The sequence below is a fragment of the Chiloscyllium plagiosum genome, unplaced genomic scaffold, assembly GCF_037043375.1.
Source record: "Chiloscyllium plagiosum isolate Xiang-an unplaced genomic scaffold, Cpla_swu_hap1 HiC_scaffold_25, whole genome shotgun sequence".
NCBI classification, from domain to species: domain Eukaryota; kingdom Metazoa; phylum Chordata; class Chondrichthyes; order Orectolobiformes; family Hemiscylliidae; genus Chiloscyllium; species Chiloscyllium plagiosum.
The window spans coordinates 48,044,028-48,068,416 of record NW_028270163.1 but is presented as its reverse complement, the minus strand read 5'-3'; the positions used below and the strand labels follow the sequence as shown (position 1 = coordinate 48,068,416).

The 24,389-nt window shown below is 44.6% G+C and overlaps 1 protein-coding gene across 1 annotated transcript in view; it reads right to left on the bottom strand.

The window, feature by feature from the left end:
- rptor (regulatory associated protein of MTOR, complex 1) overlaps positions 1 to 16,277 on the bottom strand; it is a 397,195-nt gene extending 380,918 nt beyond the window's left edge. Inside the window, exon 1 of the mRNA XM_088000708.1 lies at positions 15,977 to 16,277. Within this exon, the coding sequence (XP_087856834.1) occupies positions 15,977 to 16,129 (153 nt within the window). The 5' untranslated portion in view covers positions 16,130 to 16,277. The remainder of the gene's footprint in view (positions 1 to 15,976) is intronic.
- Positions 16,278 to 24,389: the final 8,112 nt, after the last annotated feature.

The window sequence follows — 24,389 nt, the reverse complement described above, 5'->3', positions numbered from 1 at the left end:
ACTTGTCAAGATACCTGTTCCTTTTTTTTAAACCTGTTCAATTACTAAGATCCTTTCTGTTTCATTCCTCATACTTCAGTGCCCCCTCACCCTCTGCACAAGAGTACCAATATACAATAAAATCGAGATCTATTGTGTTTTAAAATTTCACTTAATGCAGTAATATGCTGTGCCTCAGCATGGTATATTTTCTTGCCAAAATACAAAGGCAAAACGCTTTCCCATGAGAACATTTATTTTCTTTTTAAAAAGGTATATCTGCAGATGACCCCTTTACGCATCTTTGAGTAGCTTATTTGAGGTTAAAGGCAGAGAAATAAGTCATTAACTTAAACTCAAAGGACAAAAATAACAGACAATTGCTGGGAAATTGAAATATAAATAGCAAATGTCAGAAATATGCAGGTTATGCAGCATTTACAGATACTGAAATGATGTTTAATGTTTCAGGTCAATGGTCTTTCATCAAAAGCCAGTAAAATTCAGCAAGGCAGCAGATTTAGATTGAATGCAGAGACAAGGAAAGAGAGTGAACAGAAAGCATCAAAAGGGAGGCAGTGAATGTTTGGGGAACATCACCCCATCTCTCAGTTCGGCACTTTACAACCTTCTGGATTGGATACAGAATTCGTCAATTTCAGATCATTGTTACTCATTCTGCACTCCACTTTTAACAGGTACCAGCCAGTGTATGATTCTTCTATTGACATTTACACTTCCTCTAGATCCATTGCTTGTTGCCTATCCCATTACCAATGTCTTTGGACCTGCACCATCATCTTTTGTCATTAAACCTTCCCTGCCATCCATCCCCATCGCAATTTTTTTCTTTTGGTTCCTTCCTCCTCTCTTCTGTCTCTATACTTGCTTATAACTATGAGCTTGAGTGGGCAGCATGGTAGCTCAGTGGTTAGCACTGCTGCCTCACAACGCTAGGGACCCAGGTTCGATTCCCACCTCAGTATCTGTGTGGGTTTCCTCCAAAAATCCAAAGATGAGCAGGTCAGGCGAATTTGCCATGCTAAATTGCCCATAGTGTTAGGAACATTAGTCAGGGATAAATGTAGGGTAGGGGAATGGATCTGGGTGGGTTACTCTTCGGAGGGTCAGTGTGGTAGGGAATTTAATCATATCTTTTAATGTTTTCCAGTCTTTGTGATGTGTCACTGAACCTGGTTAATTCATTAACTTGGTTACTCCTGCTGAGTATTTCCAAAATTTTCTACTTTAACTTAACCTACTGGGCCAGATACCCAATGAACAGTTCCAAACATATGAACGTCATTGCAAAATTAGAAGGTTTGCAATACAAGGAATTAGCTCTGACAGCTAATTGGAATGTATAACCAGACTTATAAGCAATAACTACTACAACAGCTTTCATTGTGCTATATTACAAAATACCTAATATTTTACACTCCCTGATTAAAATCAAAATCTAAATAAATGTACACAATAACAATCTAAATGTCTCCACGAAGTTTGAAGTTTTCTATTCTAGCTATTTATCAGTCCAATTGCTCCCCACAGATTCATGTTTGTGCAAAATAAAGTAATGATAATTTTATTAACAGATATAACTGCATGGATTACAGATTTTGCAACTCAATGTAAAATAGTAAATTTTTTTAAAAAACTAACACTGCAATTCACAAATTCCAGATACATAGGAAATTACTTCTAAGAAATAATGATCTTGGTGCAAAAACAGCTTGGTTAAGCACTTTTCAACACAGCAACCTACTGCAGACTATTTACAATCTCATCATTAAGTGCAGGACAAATTGATCGTTATGCACTGAAAATATAACTTGCTGGGACTATCAGCTCCTTACCAAAGCAATGCTGCATTGAGGAAATAAGCCTCATTATTTTTCAATTGTTGGTCTGTTTAGTTATGACGACAAGATCCTGGATACCAAAGTAAAACATAACTTAAATATAACTGTTTACATTGTAAGAAATCCTGATCAATAAAAATGCCTTTGCATTGTCCATTTCACTGTCATGTTATTAACCATACATTCAAGCAGCTTTAGAAAATGAAAAAGTGACCAAATGTCCACAGCTTCTAACAGCATTTAATATTTTAAATATAGATAGAACAGTTTACAATGCCAGCAAAAGTAACCTGATTTTAAATTCAAGCAATTAGACAGCAAGCGAAACATGCTATGGAGTGCCACAGACAAGTTTGTGTCAAAGATACATGCTGAATAATAAGTCCTCATGTCACCAGAGTTAGTACAGATCAGGGAGATAAGGGCAAGTAAGAAACAGAGGGAAGGGTTAGGATCATTCAACTTAATTGCAAAGCTGAGGGGATCCTAAAAAAAAAACTGACAAGACAGACATCATGCATGGAGCAAATTCCCTGTATTTTGCAAAACAGATGTAATACATAGACAAAGGAGAGTAGCCCAGATGCTGGCGATTAGAGTCAAGAGTGTGGTGCTGGAAAAGCACAGCCGGTCAGGCAGTATCCGAGCAGCAGGAAAGTCGTTGTTTTGGGCAAAAGCCAGTCATCCAGAAAGTGTAATACATATTCAAACTAATAGAGTCATCGAGATGTACAGCACGGAAACAGTCCAACACTTCCATGCCAACCAGATATTCCAACCTAATCTAGTCCCACCTGCCAGCATCTGGCCCATATCCTTCCAAACCCTTCCTATTCAAACAGCCCTAGCCTAATCAACCTCTCCCTATAGCTCGAATCCTCCAACCCTGGCAACATCCTTGTAAGTCTTTTCTGAACCCTTTCAAGCTTCACAGAATCTTTCCGATGGGATGGAGACCAGAATTGGACACAACATTCCAACAGTGGCCTAACCAATGTCCTGTACAGCCGCAACATGACCTCCCAACTCCTGCACTCAATGCTCTAATCAATAAAGGAAAGCATATGCTTTAAATAAAAATATAAAATACTCTTTTCTAGCTTTTACTACAAGCTTATTAAGCAAAAATCACACTGTGAAGATTCAAGTTAAAACAATTGTTCCTCATTTTAAACAACCAGAAACCTAACTAATATTAAAATTTAAACATGGTTCTTCCAGATCACATCAAAAGCTTCTATTCATTAATTTGCATTCTGGTTAGCAAAGGTATCTCCCTCTAAATGGAACTACTGTGTTCTAAGTTCCAGTCTAAAATAGTGAACTGAAAAAGCATTATCATACAGAAAACTGAAGCAGAGAAGGAAGAGCAAAGTTACAGCTAACACAAGTTTACTCGATTCTGTCTTGGGCAAATATAACCTACACCTCCAATTAAGCCAGGGATAGCCAAACATTCCAGAGCTGAAAAACAAAGAACTAAAAGGCTTCCAGCAGAAAGTGACAAGGCTCAGGATTTCTTACATTGCAGCTTAGCTTACAAACATGAAAACTAGTGGAAAACATAAGAAATAGGAAGAGTAGGCCATTTGGCCCATTGGCTCTACTATTCAATAGAATCACTGCTGATCCAGTATTCCTCATGTCCACTTTCCTGCCCTTTCCCCTTCCCTGTGATTTTTCTACTGATAAAGAATCTCAGTCCTAAATATATACAAGGACTCCGGCCCTACAGCTCTCTGTGGCAAGGAGCTCCAAAGACACAACACAAAAGAAATCCTCTCAGTCCGAAATTGGCTCCCCTTTATTCTAAGGCTATGCTCTCTGGTCCTAGACTTTTAATGAGAGGGGACATCCTTTCATCATTCACCCTGTCAAGCCTCTGAAGAATCCTTATGTTTCAATGAGATCACCTCTCATTCTTCTCAACTCCAGTCCCAGCCTCATATGCAAACCCTCCATACTAGGGATCATCCAAGTGAACTTTCTCTTAACGGCCTCCAATGAAATAATATCTTTAAATAAGGGGATGAAAACTGCACACATTACTGCAGATGTGGTCACATCAGAACCGTGTACGGCTGCAGTAAGATTTTCCTACACATATCCCGAATCGCCCTGACATAAGAATCAACATTCTATTAACATGGTTGCAACCATGTGCTGGTTTTGTGTTTCGTGCACAAATATCCCCAAGTCCCTTCATGATGCAGCTTTTCCAAGTTCCTCTCTTTTCATTACCTCTGCATTTCCTGATATTAAAGGGATGATACTTGTGTCCTCCATCATGAAGGCTGAGGGAAAGTACTGATTTAGTGTCTCTGCCATTTGTGCTGCTGTCCACTATTAATTCCCAGTCTCATGTTTCAAGGGACCAACATGCACTTTAGCTACTCTCTTCCCTTTTATATACTTATAAAAGCTTCAGCTATCAATATTTTCTGATAGTTTTCTTTCATAATTTACCTTTGCTCTTTTATTACTTCCATTAATCTTTAAAAGTTTCCCAATCTTCCAGCCTGCCATTTCTTTTTGCAATATAGTATGTGTTAGCTCTTTTCCTCATTACCAAAAAATAACCCTCGCCCTGGTTGACTCTCCATCATGTTGTTCCAAGAAACATTCTCTAATACAGTCAATGAATTCTCCCTCAAGGCTACCCTTTACAATGTGATTAATCTACTCTACATGCATGTCAAAATCATCCATGATAGATTATTGCCATCTCTTTCTTACATGACAGCAGTATCTCTTGGTTTATACTGTGCCTCACTGAGGAGCTGATGGGGAACCTGTATTTCAGTATCACCACCAAATCTCACCCATTCATCTCTACTGGTGCTGTTAAATAATTAATTTTGTTCTAAATACTTTGTATATCCAGACAAAGTCTTCAATTTGTTCTATTATCAATTTTCCCTAGACTTGTACGATTCCTTGATGCAATATGATGTTCACACATTCTGCTCCTTCCTTTTATTTTCTGGACAAAATTAAAATCGCAAATCAGGTCATAGTCCAACAGGTTTATTTGGAAGTACAAGTTTTTGGAGCGCTGCTCCTTCGTCAGGTAGCTGACTGAAGCTGAGCTATCGGACAAAGGAGCAGCGCTCTGAAAGCTTGTACTTCCAAATAAATCCGTTGCGACTATAGCCTGGTGTTGCGTGACTTTTAACTTTATCCACCCCAGTCCAACACCGGCACCTCCACATTTTATTTTCTAATCATTATTAGCCTCATCACTAACTTGCACTCTTAACTTCTCCTTTAACTTTGATTTTCCATGCAAGTGAATACCACCTCCCTACCCCGCCCCCCACCACTCAAACGGTACTAACTGCAGTTCCTGACTCAAGTGCTTTTGAAGAGCTATATACAGAAAAACCTCGATTATCGGAACGAGACGAGTGGGGAGTATTGTTTTTGGATAACTGATCTGATCGTAAACAAAGAAAGCATTTACAGGACCTTTAAGATCTTGTTCGGATAACCAAGGTTGTTCAATAATACTAATGAAAACACTTTTTAAAAACTGAAGGATACTCCATACTGAATGAGTTTCTAAAATAGGAAAAATGTATCCTGTAACTTTTAACTAGTGTTGTTGCAAAATTTCTCAAATTTTCAGAATCAATCACTGGAATTGTTGTTTTAAAATGAGATTTGGACACTTAAGTCTCAAAAGACTTTGTCTTCTATTTTTTTAAAAATTCATCACAAATGATGCATTAACTTCATAATCTAATAAAATGAAAAGCAAAGATGATGATCATAAGGAAAACTTTTCCAATATACTCTAATTCACTAAAAAGAATGTACCACAGTGCAACTCCAGCACTATCGTTACAGTTTGGAATTAAAAGTTTACTCTTGGTTGGTCTGTTCGGGGAATTATAGTAGTCTTTTTCTTACTTCCAAACCTCATTACTTCAAGGGCTTCAGCTCCCCAAGCTCTGAAATTTCCTCCTTAAATCTCTATGCTCCTCACTCACCCCCAAGACACTTCTTAAAACATCAAAAGTCCATAGCAGACGACCTTTCCAGCCCTGTGTTCATCCCTGGAAGACATCTGGACAACAAGGGCATCTACACCCGACTCCTGCTCATCGACTACAGATCTGCCTTCAACACTATTATCCCCTCCAGACTAATCTCAAAACTCTGCGACCTAGGTCTCTGCTTTGCACTCTGCGAATGAATCTTGAGCTTCCCAACCCAAAGACCGCAATCAGTGAAAATAGACAAGTGCACCTCCTCTGGACCCTCGGGGGTGGGGGAGGAGAACTTTTTCAACCCCTACTGTACTCCCTGTATATCCATGACTGTGTTGCCAAATTCCAAATAAACACCATCTACAAGTTTGCTGATGACACCACCATGGTAAGGCAGATATAAAACAGAGTCAGAATACATAAAGATGATACAGGGCTTGTTTACATGATGCAATGATAACAGCCTCTCTCTCAATGTCAGCAAAACTAAAGAACTGCTCATTGACATCAAAGACAAACAAGAGGCTATGCCCTCTTGTTCTAGCTTTACCTGCCAGTGGAACCATCCTCTCATCTACATCAATGGAGTCAGGTTAGGAGTTGAGACGGTTAAGTTCCTAGGAGTGCCAGTAACTGACAACCTTCCCTGGACTTCCTCAGGCAGCTCAGGAAAGTTGGCACGTCCATAAAGGACCCTCACCAAGTTTTACAGATGCACCACAGAAAGCATACTGTTCGGGTGCATAACGGCCCAGTACGGCAACTGCTTTGCCCAGGACTGTAAGAAACTACAGAAGGATCTGTGCACAACCCAGACCATTATGGAAGCCAACTTCCCATCCAGAGACTCCCACTTACATGTTTCCGCCTGCAGAAAAGCTGCCAACCTCATCAAAGACCCATCCCACCCCAGTAATGATCTCCTATAACTTATTGTGTCAGGCAGAAGATATAGAAGCTTAAACACATGCACCAATAGGTTCAAGAACAGCTTCTTCCCTTCTGTTAATAGAGTAATGAATGGACTCTGTAACTTCAAATAAAGCTGACTTTGTTAAAGTGATCTTGCCTTGCGGACGTCCCATATGGTGTAACCTGCATGCCTAACTCTGTTCAAGTTTTTTTCCACTCTACGATCTGGAGAACTGTACAACATTATTAGGTGTGGGAATATACTATTCCACCCTTCAAGCCTTGCTGTTTACTGTGTCTGCCTATACTGCTGCAAACAAAGCTTTTTACTGCATTTAGGTACACATGACAACAAATTAAATCTAGTCTTTTGGCTAGAGTCAAGTTTTATTCAATACCAATCCTACAAAATGCTTTCAGATATTTTGCTAAGTTACAGGCAATATCTAAATCGTTGGTGCAAGCAGCTAGCTAGCACTTAGACATTAATTAACAACATCCCCCAATCCCATCATAAAGCAGGGAGAACATATAATTTTATATAATTATATATTTTGTATAATTTTATTAAAGGTAATGGACTCAATTATAACATACATACAATTGAAAACTGAACTTTGCACATTGTACAAAATGATGACTTGCATCCTGAAATGAGCCCAGAAATGACTGCCTCCCATTCCCATTTCTCCATTTTAAAGCAGGTAGTCTCAATGCATCCATAGGAAATATCATGCTAAAATAACCATAAGGCTAATGCACTCACCAATTATTTACACGCCAATCCGACAAATGGAGGCTAGCGAACATAATGCAAAGATTCAGAAATTGACATGAGATGTGCAACTGCCCCAACGTGCATAAAAGCAGAATATTGACATCTGCCTCCCCCAAATATACCACAAGGTGTGAAATTGCCATCTATTTCCGTCCAAGCGCTGTTTTGGTTATCCAATCCACGTCTGACACTGAATATTTATGATAAATATGTAAAGGGCTCTTGTGGGACAGTGCTGTTCTTTCTATCTCTAGGCAAGATGGTCTTGGTTTAAAGTAGTGTTTGACAAAACATCAGATCAAGAAATTAGCAGTATCAAAAACAGTCCTTCATTCTTTCAGAATGGAATTGTTGTGGGAAATTATTGTAAATAATTTCCATTGTTTGTTCATTGTTACTTCTATCTCTCTCAATTCAATCTTCCTCTTGGCTTTCTATTTCTGACTTGGCATTGAATTCACTAAATTACATTTCCTGTTTGAATGTCTATTCATTAAACAATACCTCAACTTGACAAGTTAGAGAGAGAAACAATTGCTTCTCCTGTTCATGCATGTCCAAAAATGCCTGATAGAGGGCATTGTGCTGTACTGGATCTTCTGCCTTACCCTTAGGTACAACTCACGTTTTACCACGTAGCTTAGGCCTATACATACTTGTGCACATTTAGAAAAAAATTATCTAACTCAATCACAAAATTCTTAGTGACAGGCGTAGCAGGCTTGAAGGGTGGAATAGTATATTCCCACACCTAATAATGTTGTACAGTTCTCCAAGAACTGAAGAAACCAGGAAAGGACCAGGAAACAATCTACATGCTGTTGCAATTCTGCAACATCTAAAAGATAGCAAGCATCATTTAATCAGATCAGTTACAAATTAAAGCAAAGCTTTTAAATGAGATAGGAATGGAAATTTGCAATTTTTTAAAAAATGAAGCAAAACAGGAAGTGGTTGACATGCACATAGGTCAATCAGCATGGAACAATTTCTTTTGCTCAGGTGAGACACATTGTCAATGTACTGGTAACCTTTTCTGATTTCTGATTTCATTCACCCATCAATACAGGATTAAAAGATTTTGGGTTTAGGGTCTTGCATTTTAGGTTATCTTTAATATAATAAAATGTTTAAAGACACTTTGTAGCACCAGAATATTCATATAAAGTTTGACAACTACTCACGTAAGGAGATATTAGGACACACAATGAACAGATTTTACAGAAGTAGGTTCAAAAGAACATTTTAAGGAAGAGAGCTCGAGAAGTTTAGAAAAAAGCAACAGAACTTGGGGTCTGACCAGCTGATAACACAGCTAACATCAGTGGAGGTAAAGAATTATGGCACATTAAAAGGTAATCTCAAAGAGAGCAGGATGGAAGATTGAAGAGAAACTAAAGACTGAGTTTAGGACATTGGGGCACGTTGCACGTTTAGAGTAGGAATGCAAGGATGCAGAGATAGCAAATAGTCTCAGTCTTAGGAACAAAAATGGTCAAAAGCGTTTTACCTATTTGCATCGAATGGGACAGCAAAGGGACATATTTGGCAATAGAGTGAGTTCATCTAAATGTTCCAGGGTGATCCTGCAGTAGTGAACAGCTTTCGAAGAAGAGAACAGGGCCTAACAGTGTTTGTTGCAATCCAGGTGGCCGAATAATGCTTGGTTAGGCCAATGTGCTCCATCAACATTCAGGCCTGCGGCCTATGAACAAGACAGCAAGAATGGAAACTATACATAGAAATGACCGGGTAGGAAATATTAAAATTTCTATTGGGGACAAGAGCACTAAATTCCTATTCACATTTTTAAAAAGCACAGCAATAGTTTATCTAGATTTTCCTTCACAAATCAGTTGAAAATGTTGATGTAAAATTAATATTACTCCTGAATTTTAAATGGGAATGACTCTGAAACCAAATGGGGAGAAAGTGAGGTCTGCAGATGCTGGAGATCAGAGATGGAAATGTGTTGCTGGAAAAGCGCAGCAGGTCAGGCAGCATCTAGGGAACAGGAGAATCGACGTTTCGGGCATTAGCCCTTCTTCAGGAATGAGGAAAGTTGGTCCAGCAGGCTAAGATAAAAGATAGGGAGGAGGGACTTGGGGGGCGGGGCGTCGGAAATGTGATAGGTGGAAAGAGGTCAAGGTGAGGGTGATAGGTCAGACTGGGGTGGGGGCGGAGAGGTCGGGAAGAAGATTGCAGGTTAGGAAGGCGGTGCTGAATTTGATGGATTTGACTGAGACAGGCTGGGGGGAGGGGAAATGAGGAAACTGGTGAAATCCGAGTTCATCCCTTGTGGTTGGAGGGTTCCTAGCCGGAAGATGACGCGTTCTTCCTCCAACCGTCGTTTCGCTGTGGTCTGACGATGGAGGAGTCCAAAGACCTGCATATCCTTGGTGGAGTGGGAGGGGGAATTGAAATGTTGAGCTACAGGGTGGTTGGGTAGGTTGGTCCGGGTGTGCCAGAGGTGTTCCCTGAAACGCTCCGCAAGTAGGCGGCCCGTCTCCCCAATATAGAGGAGGCCACATCGGGTGCAAAGGATGCAATAGATGATATGTGTGGAGGTACAGGTGAATCTGTGGCGGATATGGAAGTTTCCTTTGGGGCCTTGGAGGGAGGTGAGGGGGGGGGAGGTGTGGGCGCAGGTCTTGCACCTCCTGCGGTTGCAGGGGAAGGTCCCGGGAGTGGAGGTTGGGTTGGTGGGGGGTGTGGATCTGACGAGGGAGTCGCGGAGGGAGTGGTCTTTACGGAATGCTGATAGGGGAGGGGAGGGAAATATATCTTTGGTGGTGGGGTCCGTTTGGAGGTGGCGGAAATGGCGGCGGATGGTGCGCTGTACATGGAGGTTAGTGGGGTGGTAGGTGAGGACCAGTGGGGTTCTGTCCTGGTGGCGGTTGGAGGGGCGGGGTTCAAGGGCGGAGGATCGGGAAGTGGAAGAGATGTGGTGGAGGGCATCGTCGACCACGTCGGGGGGGGAAATTGCGGTCCTTGAAGAAGGAGGCCATCTGGGATGTGCGTTTTTGGAACTGGTCCTCCTGGGAGCAGATGCGGCGGAGTCAAAGGAATTGGGAGAATGGGATGGCGTTTTTACAGGGGGCAGGATGGGAGGAGGTGTAGTCCAGGTGGCTGTGGGAGTCGGTTGGTTTGTAGTAGATGTCCGTGTTGATTCGGTCGCCTGAGATAGAAATAGAAAGGTCGAGGATGGGGAGGGAGGAATCTGAGACTGTCCAGGTGAATTTGAGGTCGGGGTGGAAGGTGTTGGTGAAGTGGATGAACTGTTCAACCTCCTCGTGGGAGCACGAGGCGGCGCCGATACAGTCATCGATGTAGCGGAGGAAAAGGTGGGGGGTGGGGCCAGTGTAGTTGCGGAAGATGGATTGTTCCACATATCCTACGAAGAGGCAGGCATAGCTGGGGCCCATGCGGGTGCCCATGGCTACTCCTTTCGTTTGGAGGAAGTGGGAGGATTGGAAAGAGAAGTTGTTCAGGGTGAGGACCAGTTCAGTCAGTCGAAGGAGGGTGTCTGTGGAAGGGTACTGGTCGGTACGGCGGGAAAGAAAGAAGCGGAGGGCTTTGAGTCCTTCGTGATGGGGGATGGAGGTGTACAGGGACTGGATGTCCATGGTGAAAATAAGGCGTTGGGGACCGGGGAAGCGAAAATCATGGAGCAGGTGGAGGGCATGGGTGGTGTCCCGAACGTAGGTGGGGAGTTCTTGGACTAAGGGGGACAGGACGGTGTCAAGGTATGCGGAGATGAGTTCGGTGGGCCGGGAGCAGGCGGAGACAATGGGCCGGCCGGGAGCAGGCGGAGACAATGGGCCGGCCGGGAGCAGGCGGAGACAATGGGCCGGCCGGGAGCAGGCGGAGACAATGGGCCGGCCGGGAGCAGGCGGAGACAATGGGCCGGCCGGGAGCAGGCGGAGACAATGGGCCGGCCGGGAGCAGGCGGAGACAATGGGCCGGCCGGGAGCAGGCGGAGACAATGGGCCGGCCGGGAGCAGGCGGAGACAATGGGCCGGCCGGGAGCAGGCGGAGACAATGGGCCGGCCGGGAGCAGGCGGAGACAATGGGCCGGCCGGGAGCAGGCGGAGACAATGGGCCGGCCGGGAGCAGGCGGAGACAATGGGCCGGCCGGGAGCAGGCGGAGACAATGGGCCGGCCGGGAGCAGGCGGAGACAATGGGCCGGCCGGGAGCAGGCGGAGACAATGGGCCGGCCGGGAGCAGGCGGAGACAATGGGCCGGCCGGGAGCAGGCGGAGACAATGGGCCGGCCGGGAGCAGGCGGAGACAATGGGCCGGCCGGGAGCAGGCGGAGACAATGGGCCGGCCGGGAGCAGGCGGAGACAATGGGCCGGCCGGGAGCAGGCGGAGACAATGGGCCGGCCGGGATGCTGCCTGATGCTGCCTGACCTGCTGCGCTTTTCCAGCAACACATTTCCATCTCTGAAACCAAATGATCAAGAATCAAAATTAACTATTTTGTATGTGTAACATAATGCAATGTTTTGTCTATAACCTCTGGACGGGCCAGAAAACATTGTGAATGTTCTGTTAGCTTTAAAAAAATTCCTGGTATGTTTCTTAGGTAACTAAAATGTGACTCTCCATTTAATGTATTGCTGTCACACTGCTGAACCTAGCTAATAATAAGTGATGGAAGGGTTTCAGAAAAATTTCAAGCAATACCAAATTGGATTTTAAAAATAATCCCACAACTCTATATGGAAGTTCTTTCCATGATGTTTACTCTTGATATAAGCTTCTAATTGTCATAGGACTAAATGATAAAAATTATTAAAAGTCCTAGCTCAGAAGTGAACACAAAAGTATCAAACTGACTGCATATCTCCACCTACCTCCACTACTTGAATAACTCCATTACATTATATCACATTAAGTTCCAAAATGAGTAAAAGGCAGATTAGGTCTTATTGCCCTATTCATAGCTTTAAAAAGTAAACATCACTTCAAGTTAATTAAAGTACTCCTCCTTTCAATTTGAAATTCAGGAATGCTTCCTGAATTGAATTGACTTTGCTTTATTGTCACATGTCAAATGAGTATAGTGAAAAGTTTACAGTTGCTGCTTTAGAGCACCATCTTAGATACAAAGTATCTAGGTACAGATACTTGAGATCAAATTCTTAGGAAACAAAAAAATTAGAAAAGTAAAGAAATAAATTGTCCATCATTATAGGTCATAGGACTAAATGATAAAAATTATTAAAAGTCCTAGCTCAGAAGTGAACACAAAAGTATCAAACTGACTGCATATCTCCACCTACCTCCACTACTTGAATAACTCCATTACATTATATCACATTAAGACATATTCAGTTTCCACCCTGTCAAGGACTCTCAGGATCTGATATGTTTCAATGAAATAATTGTTCATTCTTCTAATCTCCAATCAATACAGGCAGACTAAGTCCAACCTTCCCTCATAAGATAACCCCCATCACCTTTACCAAACCTCAAGAATCAGCCGAGTGAACCTGTTCTGAATTGCTCCAAGCATATATCTTTTTAAAAATCAGAAAACCAATATTGTGCACAGTACTCCATATGATCTCACCCTGTAGCACTTTTTGTACTCCATTTCATAGAAACTTAGAAAATAGGAGGAGGCCATTGAGCCCAGTCCACCATTCAATATCATCATGGCTGGTCATCCAACATGTACCATGCTCTACTTTCTCCCTATACCCTTTGATCCTAACAGCCCTAAGAACTATATATAACTCCTTCTTGAAAATATTCAACACTTTGGTTTCAATCAGTAAGGCACAGAATTCCACAGGCTCACCATTCAAAGCCCTAAATAGCCTACCCCATATCTTTAAATTGTAGCTTCCAGCTCTAGGCTCCCAGGTCATTGGGAATGTTGTTTTGGCATTTATCATGTCTAGTCCTGTTAGAATACTATAGGTTTGGGGAGATCCCCCATCGTTCTTTCTAAATTCCAGTGAATAGCGTTCTTATCGATACAGATTCTCTTCATTTGTCAGTCCTGCCATCCCAGAAATTTAAAATTTCACCTTGCGATAATCCAAATATTCCCTTTACATTTCTAACCATACTAGTCTTTTGTGTACAAAGTTAAAAATCACAACACCAGGTTATAGTCCAACCAGTTTATTTGGAAGCACAAGCTTTCAGAGTGCTGCTCCTTCATCAGGTGGTTGTGACATAATTTCGTGAGACAAAGAATTTATAGCAGAAGTTTACAGTGTGACGCAACTGAAATTATATATTGAAAAAGATCAGGTTTATTTGTTACGTCTATCATTAGCACCTCCAAATTGTAACTTTCTTGTACCAGACTACTCAGACCCTGAAATACCTGTTCAGCAAATTCACTTCATTTACTTAATATACAGCATTTCTATATTTCCAGCCAAACAGGACAAGTTCATATTTTCCTACGTCATGTTTGTCCACTCAACTTCTCTACATTTTCAGACTCCTTGCACCCTATTCACAACTCACCTTCTAGTGTCAACATCAAATTTAGCAAGCATACATGATTCCTTGATAAAATGAATTTATAAACTTCATTAACTCAGTAAATGATGGAGGCACCAATGCTGATTCCTGTGGCACTCTGTTCATCACATCTTGCAAACCTAAATTGGCTATTTCATGCTGCTCTTTTCTGAAAGCTTCATCTCACGTCACCCCACACCACGAGCTCCACTTTTGCATTGTAACCTTTGATACGGTATCTTCAATGCCTTCGGGAAATCAAAGTACTGCACATCCACAATTTCCTTTTCATCCATATTACTTCCTCAAAAAACTCTAGTAAGTTAGTCAAATATAACTTCCCTTTCAGAAAACAATGCTGACTCTGCCTGATTACATTGAGATTTTCTAAGTGATTATTACAGCCTGCTTAATGAAAAATTCCAGTATTTTCCCAGGACATGTCAATTAATCTAGTTCAAATAATCCCTGTACATAGGACAAACTCCTCTTACCAATCAATCTGGGAACATTTATTGCACTCCCTTGCAGGCAAGTCTGTCCTTAGGTTAGGAGACAAAAACCACACACAATGTTTCAGGTGTGATCCACCAAGGCCGTTTGTAATCACAGTAAGACATTTTGCTTTCAAACTTCAATCCCTTCACAATAATGGCTCATATGCCATTCACTTTCCTGAATGCTTGCTGTACCTGAAACTTTTAAATTCATTTGCATGGACAGCCAGGAGCTTCTGAACGCCAACATTCCTCTGCCTGCTTCCTAAATTCTACTAATGGAAACCGCCTCAGAAAAGCAAAAAGAAATCCCACTAGTGTTCCATGTGCATCTGGAGGACATGCATATAAATGCAATGTCTTTACAAAAGATGGTTTGCATTATGTTTTATTTAGAAAAGGCAATATTCCAATTCAACTGAATGAAGTGCTCCAAATGGTAGATACATTGGCAACTCAGTACTTACTACATTCTGATTAAGAACCATAATCAAAATGGTGACTTGCTTCTTTCACCTGTCACATAGCAATCATTAATTTCAGCATCAAAGAATGAAGCTTCCAAATAAAATCTAATCACATGTAACATTTACACGGTATTACCTCCAATTAATCTGTATTTAGAAGCATCAGCCTTATAACTTTACTCTCCAAAGTTTGCAAACTTCTCAGTTACATTGCTGGTCAGGGATATGTTAAAATAATATATTTTCCTAATCGACCAGAAGCTTATTTAAAACACCGAAAAACATGAAAAACGTAGATTCAGCAACGACAATACAAACACCCGAAAAAAACTCTGTCTTAAAAACGAAGTATTTGATTCAAGAGTTACATGCTGGAAACATACTTCACTACTTGGTTAAAAATGTGGAGAGAGGATTCGAAGCATTACCGGGAGGTCATTTCTTGGTAAGGGGGAGGCTGGGAGAACACCGCAAGCCAGGCAGCATCAAGAGTTGGAAAAGTCGACGTTTCAGACAAATGTATCAATAATGACAAATTGTAATGCAAAATTGTAATCAATAATGCAAAACTGTACTAACGCTTACACATTTTGGAATTTAATTACAGCTCTTCAAAGATCAGACATAACCCATATTATAAAAAAAGCAAGGCGAAATGCTGTAACCACTGTGCAAAATACAAAGGTTTGCTTTTAGAGTTAAGGCAACATTTTGTCAATATTGATATGATAGAGTTTGATGAAAAAGTTGAGGCAATGGAGTAAATAAACTTTTGAAAACCACACAGTCGTGTTTCCTTTCGCTCTCTGAAAGCAAACCCATGCGAAGAGGAACGCGAAGTTTTACTCTGAGCTGCAAGGAAACTTTTTTTTGTGAAGGGGGAGGGGGAAGAGGAAGGCGGCCCCTTGGGAAGGTGCAGGGAGAGAGAGTGAGGGCGTTTGAATGTAACCTGCAGGCAGGTCAGGAGAGAGAGAGAGAGAGAGAGAGTGTGGGAACATACCCGGTCTTTCATGCGCCAGCTCTGGGTGACCGCCTTGGAGCCCTCGATTTTCTCCGAGTGCCGCTTCTTGACGAAAGCCACCGGGAGGTTCCAGTCGGTCATGTCGCCTTGCTCCTCCTCCAGCAGGTCCTCCAGGAGGCTGGCTCCAGCCATGCTGCGGCCCGGCTGCACTCAGTACAACGGGAGTCAGAGACACCTCACCCCCTTCCCCACCCCCACCCGCCCCAAACCAACCACCTCCACCTCGGGGTGGGGGGGGGGGGGGGGTGCTGGAGAGTGCGAGTCGGGGAAGGGGTGGGAGGAGGGGAAGGAAGTGATGGGGGGGGGAGGGTGGAAGCTGACCGCGGAACGCAGCCTATTGGGACGAGGAGGTGCCGGTACCGGTGTAGCCACCTGGGACTCCCGGTCGGCGGCCCCTCATTCCGCCCGGACGGAGGACGCCATCTTGGTCAGGGACCACAATGCCCCGCGCCACTACGGCAGGCCGCACGGCTCCATCCGCGCAGTCGCACCCGGCCAGAGGGGAGGGGCCGGGGATGGGTGGGGCCAGGGGGCGGGGTGGGAGGAAAGCGAGGGGCGGGGCGAAGGGAAGGGCGGAGGAGAGAGAGTGTACAGTGTTGTCCGTGCTGTGTACACCACTCACTCCTTCAACAACACCCGATAATCTGGGGCAACCCTTCACCCAGACTGTGTTCTCAACCCTTCACTGTGACTGTGTTCCCAACCCTTCACCCAGACTGTGTTCTCAACCCTTCACCCTGACTGTGTTCTCAATCCTTCACCCTGACTGTGTTCCCAACCCTTCACCCAGACTGTGTTCCCAAACCTTCATCCTCACTGTGTTCTCAACCCTTCACCCTGACTGTGTTCCCAATCCTTCACTGTGACTGTGTTCCCAATCCTTCACCCTGACTGTGTTCCCAATCCTTCACTGTGACTGTGTTCCCAACCCTTCACCCTGACTGTGTTCCCAACCCTTCACCCAGACTGTGTTCCCAATCCTTCATCCTCACTGTGTTCTCAACCCTTCACCCTGACTGTGTTCCCAATCCTTCACCCAGACTGTGTTCTCAATCCTTCACCCTGACTGTGTTCCCAATCCTTCACCCAGACTGTGTTCTCAATCCTTCACCCTGACTGTGTTCTCAATCCTTCACCCCGACTGTGTTCTCAATCCTTCACCCCGACTGTGTTCTCAACCCTTCGCCCTCACTGTGTTCTCAACCCTTCACCCAGACTGTGTTCACAATCCTTCACCTTGAGTGTGTTCTCAATCCTTCAGCCTGACTGTGTTCTCAACCGTTCACCCTGACTGTGTTTTCAACCCTTCACCCTGACTGTGTTCTCAATCTTTCATCCTGACTGTGTTCTCAATCCATCACCCTGACTGTGTTCCCAACCCTTCACCCTGATTGTGTTCTCAATCCATCACCCTGACTGTGTTCTCAATCCTTCACCGTGACTGTGTTCCCAATCTTTCACCCTGACTGTGTTCTCAACCCTTCACCCTGACTGTGTTCCCAATCCTTCACCCTGACTGTGTTCTCAATCCATCACCCTGACTGTGTTCTCAATCCTCCACCGTGACTGTGTTCCCAATCCTTCACTCTGATTGTGTTCTCAACCCTTCACCCTGACTGGGTTCTCAACCCTTCACCCTGACTGTGTTCTCAACCGTTCACCCTGACTGTGTTCTCAATCTATCGCCCTGACTGTGTTCTCAATCCTTCACCCCGACTGTGTTCCCAACCCTTCAGCCTGACTGTGTTCTCAACCGTTCACCCTGACTGTGTTCTCAACCCTTCACCCTGACTGTGTTCTCAATCCTTCACCCTGACTGTGTTCTCAATCCTTCACCCTGACTGTGATCTCAAACCTTCTTTCTGACTGTGTTCTCAACCCTTCACCCTGATTGTGTTCTCAATCCATCACCCTGACTGTGTTCTCAATATTTCACCGTGACTGTGTTCCCAATCTTTCACCCTGATTGTGTTCTCAACCCTTCACCCTGACTGTGTTCCCAATCCTTCACCCTGATTGTGTTCTCAACCCTTCACCCTGACTGTGTTCTCAAACCCTTCACCCTGACTGTGTTCTCAATCCATCACCCTGACTGTGTTCTCATTCCTTCACCGTGACTGTGTTCCCAATCCTTCACCCCAACAGTGTTCTCAACCCTCTACTGTGACTGTGTTCTCAATCCTTCACCTGACTGTGTTCCCAACCCTTCACCCTGACTGTGATCTCAATCCTTCACCCTGACTGTGATCTCAATCCTTCACCCTGACTGTGATCTCAATCCTTCACCCTGACTGTGATCTCAATCCTCCACCCTGACTGTGATCTCAATCCTTCACCCTGACTGTGTTCTCAACCATTCACCCTGTCTGTGTTCTCAATCCTTCACCCTGACTGTATTCTTAATCCTTCACCCTGACTGTGATCTCAATCCTCCACCCTGACTGTGATCTCAATCCTTCACCCTGACTGTGATCTCAATCCTTCACCCTGACTGTGTTCTCAACCCTTCAGCCTGACTTTGTTCTCAACCCTTCTCCGTGACTGTGTTCTCAATCCTTCACCCTGACTGTGTTCTCAATCCTTCACCCTGACTGTGTTCCCAACCGTTCACCCTGACTGTGTTCTCAATCCTTCACCCTGACTATGTTCTCAACCCTTCAGCCTGACTGTGTTCTCAATCCTTCAACTTGACTGTGTTCTCAAACCCTTAACACAGAATGTGTTGCCAATCCATCACCCTGACTGTGTTCTACACCCTTCACCCTGACTGTGTTCTCAACCCTTCACCCTAACTATGTTCCCAACCCTTCACCCTGACTGTGTTCTCAATCCTTCACCCTGAGTGTGTTCTCAATCCTTCACCCTGACTATGTTCTCAACCCTTCAGACTGACTCTGTTCTCAACCCTTCACCCTGACTGTGTTCTCAATCCTTCAACTTGACTGTGTTTTCAAACCCTTAACACAGAATGTGTTCCCAATCCATCACCCTGACTGTGTTCTACACCCTTCACCCTGACTGTGTTCTCAACCCTTCACCCTAACTATGTTCTCAACCCTTCACCCTCACTGTGTTCTAAAACCCTTCACCCTAACTGTGTTCTCAATCCTTCACCCTGACTGTGTTCTCAATCCTTCACCCTGACTGTGATCTCAATCCTCCACCCTGACTGTGATCTCAATCCTTCACCCTGACTGTGATCTCAATCCTTCACCCTGACTGTGTTCTCAACCCTTCAGCCTGACTTTGTTCTCAACCCTTCTCCGTGACTGTGTTCTCAATCCTTCACCCTGACTGTGTTCTCAATCCTTCACCCTGACTGTGTTCCCAACCGTTCACCCTGACTGTGTTCTCAATCCTTCACCCTGACTATGTTCTCAACCCTTCAGCCTGACTGTGTTCTCAATCCTTCAACTTGACTGTGTTCTCAAACCCTTAACACAGAATGTGTTGCCAATCCATCACCCTGACTGTGTTCTACACCCTTCACCCTGACTGTGTTCTCAACCCTTCACCCTAACTATGTTCCCAACCCTTCACCCTGACTGTGTTCTCAATCCTTCACCCTGAGTGTGTTCTCAATCCTTCACCCTGACTATGTTCTCAACCCTTCAGACTGACTCTGTTCTCAACCCTTCACCCTGACTGTGTTCTCAATCCTTCAACTTGACTGTGTTCTCAAACCCTTAACACAGAATGTGTTCCCAATCCATCACCCTGACTGTGTTCTACACCCTTCACCCTGACTGTGTTCTCAACCCTTCACCCTAACTATGTTCTCAACCCTTCACCCTCACTGTGTTCTCAAACCCTTCACCCTAACTGTGTTCTCAATCCTTCACCCTGACTGTGTTCTCAATCCTTCACCCTGACTGTGATCTCAATCCTCCACCCTGACTGTGATCTCAATCCTTCACCCTGACTGTGATCTCAATCCTTCACCCTGACTGTGTTCTCAACCCTTCAGCCTGACTGTGTTCTCAATCCTTCATCCTGACTGTGTTCTCAATACTTCACCTTTACTGTGTTCTCAAACCCTTCACCCTGACTGTGTTCCCAACCCGTCACCGTGACTGTGTTCCCAACCCTTCACCCTGACTGTGTTCTCAATCCTTCACCCTGACTGTGTTCCCAACCCTTCAGCCTGACTGTGTTCCCAATCCATCACCCTGACTGTGTTCTACACCCTTCACCCTGACTGTGTTCTCAACCCTTCACCCTAACTATGTTCTCAACCCTTCACCCTCACTGTGTTCTCAAACCCTTCACCCTAACTGTATTCTCAATCCTTCACCCTGACTGTGTTCTCAATCCTTCACCCTGACTGTGATCTCAATCCTCCACCCTGACTGTGATCTCAATCCTTCACCCTGACTGTGATCTCAATCCTTCACCCTGACTGTGTTCTCAACCCTTCAGCCTGACTTTGTTCTCAACCCTTCTCCGTGACTGTGTTCTCAATCCTTCACCCTGACTGTGTTCTCAATCCTTCACCCTGACTGTGTTCCCAACCGTTCACCCTGACTGTGTTCTCAATCCTTCACCCTGACTATGTTCTCAACCCTTCAGCCTGACTGTGTTCTCAATCCTTCAACTTGACTGTGTTCTCAAACCCTTAACACAGAATGTGTTGCCAATCCATCACCCTGACTGTGTTCTACACCCTTCACCCTGACTGTGTTCTCAACCCTTCACCCTAACTATGTTCCCAACCCTTCACCCTGACTGTGTTCTCAATCCTTCACCCTGAGTGTGTTCTCAATCCTTCACCCTGACTTTGTTCTCAACCCTTCAGACTGACTCTGTTCTCAACCCTTCACCCTGACTGTGTTCTCAATCCTTCAACTTGACTGTGTTCTCAAACCCTTAACACAGAATGTGTTCCCAATCCATCACCCTGACTGTGTTCTACACCCTTCACCCTGACTGTGTTCTCAACCCTTCACCCTAACTATGTTCTCAACCCTTCACCCTCACTGTGTTCTCAAACCCTTCACCCTAACTGTGTTCTCAATCCTTCACCCTGACTGTGTTCTCAATCCTTCACCCTGACTGTGATCTCAATCCTCCACCCTGACTGTGATCTCAATCCTTCACCCTGACTGTGATCTCAATCCTTCACCCTGACTATGTTCTCAACCCTTCAGCCTGACTTTGTTCTCAACCCTTCTCCGTGACTGTGTTCTCAATCCTTCACCCTGACTGTGTTCTCAATCCTTCACCCTGACTGTGTTCCCAACCGTTCACCCTGACTGTGTTCTCAATCCTTCACCCTGACTATGTTCTCAACCCTTCAGCCTGACTGTGTTCTCAATCCTTCAACTTGACTGTGTTCTCAAACCCTTAACACAGAATGTGTTGCCAATCCATCACCCTGACTGTGTTCTACACCCTTCACCCTGACTGTGTTCTCAACCCTTCACCCTAACTATGTTCCCAACCCTTCACCCTGATTGTGTTCTCAATCCTTCACCATGAGTGTGTTCTCAATCCTTCACCCTGACTATGTTCTCAACCCTTCAGACTGACTCTGTTCTCAACCCTTCACCCTGACTGTGTTCTCAATCCTTCAACTTGACTGTGTTCTCAAACCCTTAACACAGAATGTGTTCCCAATCCATCACCCTGACTGTGTTCTACACCCTTCACCCTGACTGTGTTCTCAACCCTTCACCCTAACTATGTTCTCAACCCTTCACCCTCACTGTGTTCTCAAACCCTTCACCCTAACTGTGTTCTCAATCCTTCATCCTGACTGTGTTCTCAATCCTTCACTCTGACTGTGTTCTCCACACTTCACCGTGACTGTGTTCTCAACCCTTCACTCTGACTGTGATCTCAACCCTTCATTCTGACTGTGTTCTCAATCCTTCTCCGTGACTGTGTTCTCAACCCTTCTCCGTGACTGTGTTCTCAACCCTTCTCCGTGACTGTGATCTCAACCCTTCATCCTGACTGTGTTCCCAATCCTTCACCCTGACTGTGTTCTCAATCCTTCAACCTGACTGTGTTCCCAACCCTTCACCCTGACTGTGTTCCCAACCCTTCAGCCTGACTGTGTTCCCAACCCTTCAGCCTGACTGTGTTCCCAACCCTTCAGCCTGACTGTGTTCCCAACACTTCACCCTGACTGTGTTCTCAATCCTTCAACCTGACTGTGTTCTCATTCCTTCACCTGACTGTGTTCCCAACCCTTCACCCTGACTGTGATCTCAATCCTTCACCCTGAATGTGATCTCAATCCTTCACCCTAACTGTGATCTCAATCCTTCACCCTGACTGTGATCTCAATCCTCCACCCTGACTGTGATCTGAATCCTTCACCCTGACTGTGTTCTCAACCATTCACCCTAACTGTGTTCTCAATCCTTCACCCTGACTGTGTTCTCAATCCTTCACCCTGACTGTGATCTCAATCCTCCACCCTGACTGTGATCTCAATCCTTCACCCTGACTGTGATCTCAATCCTTCACCCTGACTGTGTTCTCAACCCTTCAGCCTGACTTTGTTCTCAACCCTTCTCCGTGACTGTGTTCTCAATCCTTCACCCTGACTGTGTTCTCAATCCTTCACCCTGACTGTGTTCCCAACCGTTCACCCTGACTGTGTTCTCAATCCTTCACCCTGACTATGTTCTCAACCCTTCAGCCTGACTGTGTTCTCAATCCTTCAACTTGACTGTGTTCTCAAACCCTTAACACGGAATGTGTTGCCAATCCATCACCCTGACTGTGTTCCCAACCCTTCACCGTGACTGTGTTCCCAACCGTTCACCCTGACTGTGTTCTCAATCCTTCACCCTGACTATGTTCTCAACCCTTCAGCCTGACTGTGTTCTCAATCCTTCAACTTGACTGTGTTCTCAAACCCTTAACACAGAATGTGTTGCCAATCCATCACCCTGACTGTGTTCCCAACCCTTCAGACTGACTCTGTTCTCAACCGTTCACCCTGACTGTGTTCTCAATCCTTCAACTTGACTGTGTTCTCAAACCCTTAACACAGAATGTGTTCCCAATCCATCACCCTGACTGTGTTCTACACCCTTCACCCTGACTGTGTTCTCAACCCTTCACCCTGACTGTGTTCCCAATCCATCACCCTGACTGTGTTCTCAATCCTCCACCGTGACTGTGTTCCCAATCCTTCACTCTGATTGCGTTCTCAAACCTTCACCCTGACTGTGTTCCCAATCATTCACCCAGACTGTGTTCTCATACCTTCACCCTGACTGTGTTCCCAATCCTTCATCCAGACTGTGTTCTCAATCCTTCACCCTGACTGTGTTCTCAATCCTTCACCCCGACTGTGTTCTCAATCCTTCACCCCGACTGTGTTCTCAACCCTTCGCCCTCACTGTGTTCTCAACCCTTCACCCAGACTGTGTTCACAATCCTTCACCTTGAGTATGTTCTCAATCCTTCAGCCTGACTGTGTTCTCAACCGTTCACCCTGACTGTGTTTTCAACCCTTCACCCTGACTGTGTTCTCAATCTTTCATCCTGACTGTGTTCTCAATCCATCACCCTGACTGTGTTCCCAACCCTTCACCCTGATTGTGTTCTCAATCCATCACCCTGACTGTGTTCTCAATCCTTCACCGTGACTGTGTTCCCAATCTTTCACCCTGACTGTGTTCTCAACCCTTCACCCTGACTGTGTTCCCAATCCTTCTCCCTGACTGTGTTCTCAATCCATCACCCTGACTGTGTTCTCAATCCTCCACCGTGACTGTGTTCCCAATCCTTCACTCTGATTGTGTTCTCAACCCTTCACCCTGACTGTGTTCCCAACCCTTCACCCCGACTGTGTTCCCAACCCTTCAGCCTGACTGTGTTCTCAACCGTTCACCCTGACTGTGTTCTCAACCCTTCACCCTGACTGTGTTCTCAATCCTTCACCCTGACTGTGTTCTCAATCCTTCACCCTGACTGTGATCTCAAACCTTCTTTCTGACTGTGTTCTCAACCCTTCACCCTGATTGTGTTCTCAATCCATCACCCTGACTGTGTTCTCAATATTTCACCGTGACTGTGTTCCCAATCTTTCACCCTGATTGTGTTCTCAACCCTTCACCCTGACTGTGTTCCCAATCCTTCACCCTGATTGTGTTCTCAACCCTTCACCCTGACTGTGTTCTCAAACCCTTCACCCTGACTGTGTTCTCAATCCATCACCCTGACTGTGTTCTCATTCCTTCACCGTGACTGTGTTCCCAATCCTTCACCCCAACAGTGTTCTCAACCCTCTACTGTGACTGTGTTCTCAATCCATCACCCTGACTGTATTGTCAACCCTTCACCCTAACTGTGTTCTAAATCCTTCACCCTGACTGTGTTCTCAATCCATCACCCTGACTATGTTCTCAATACTTCAACCTGACTGTGTTCC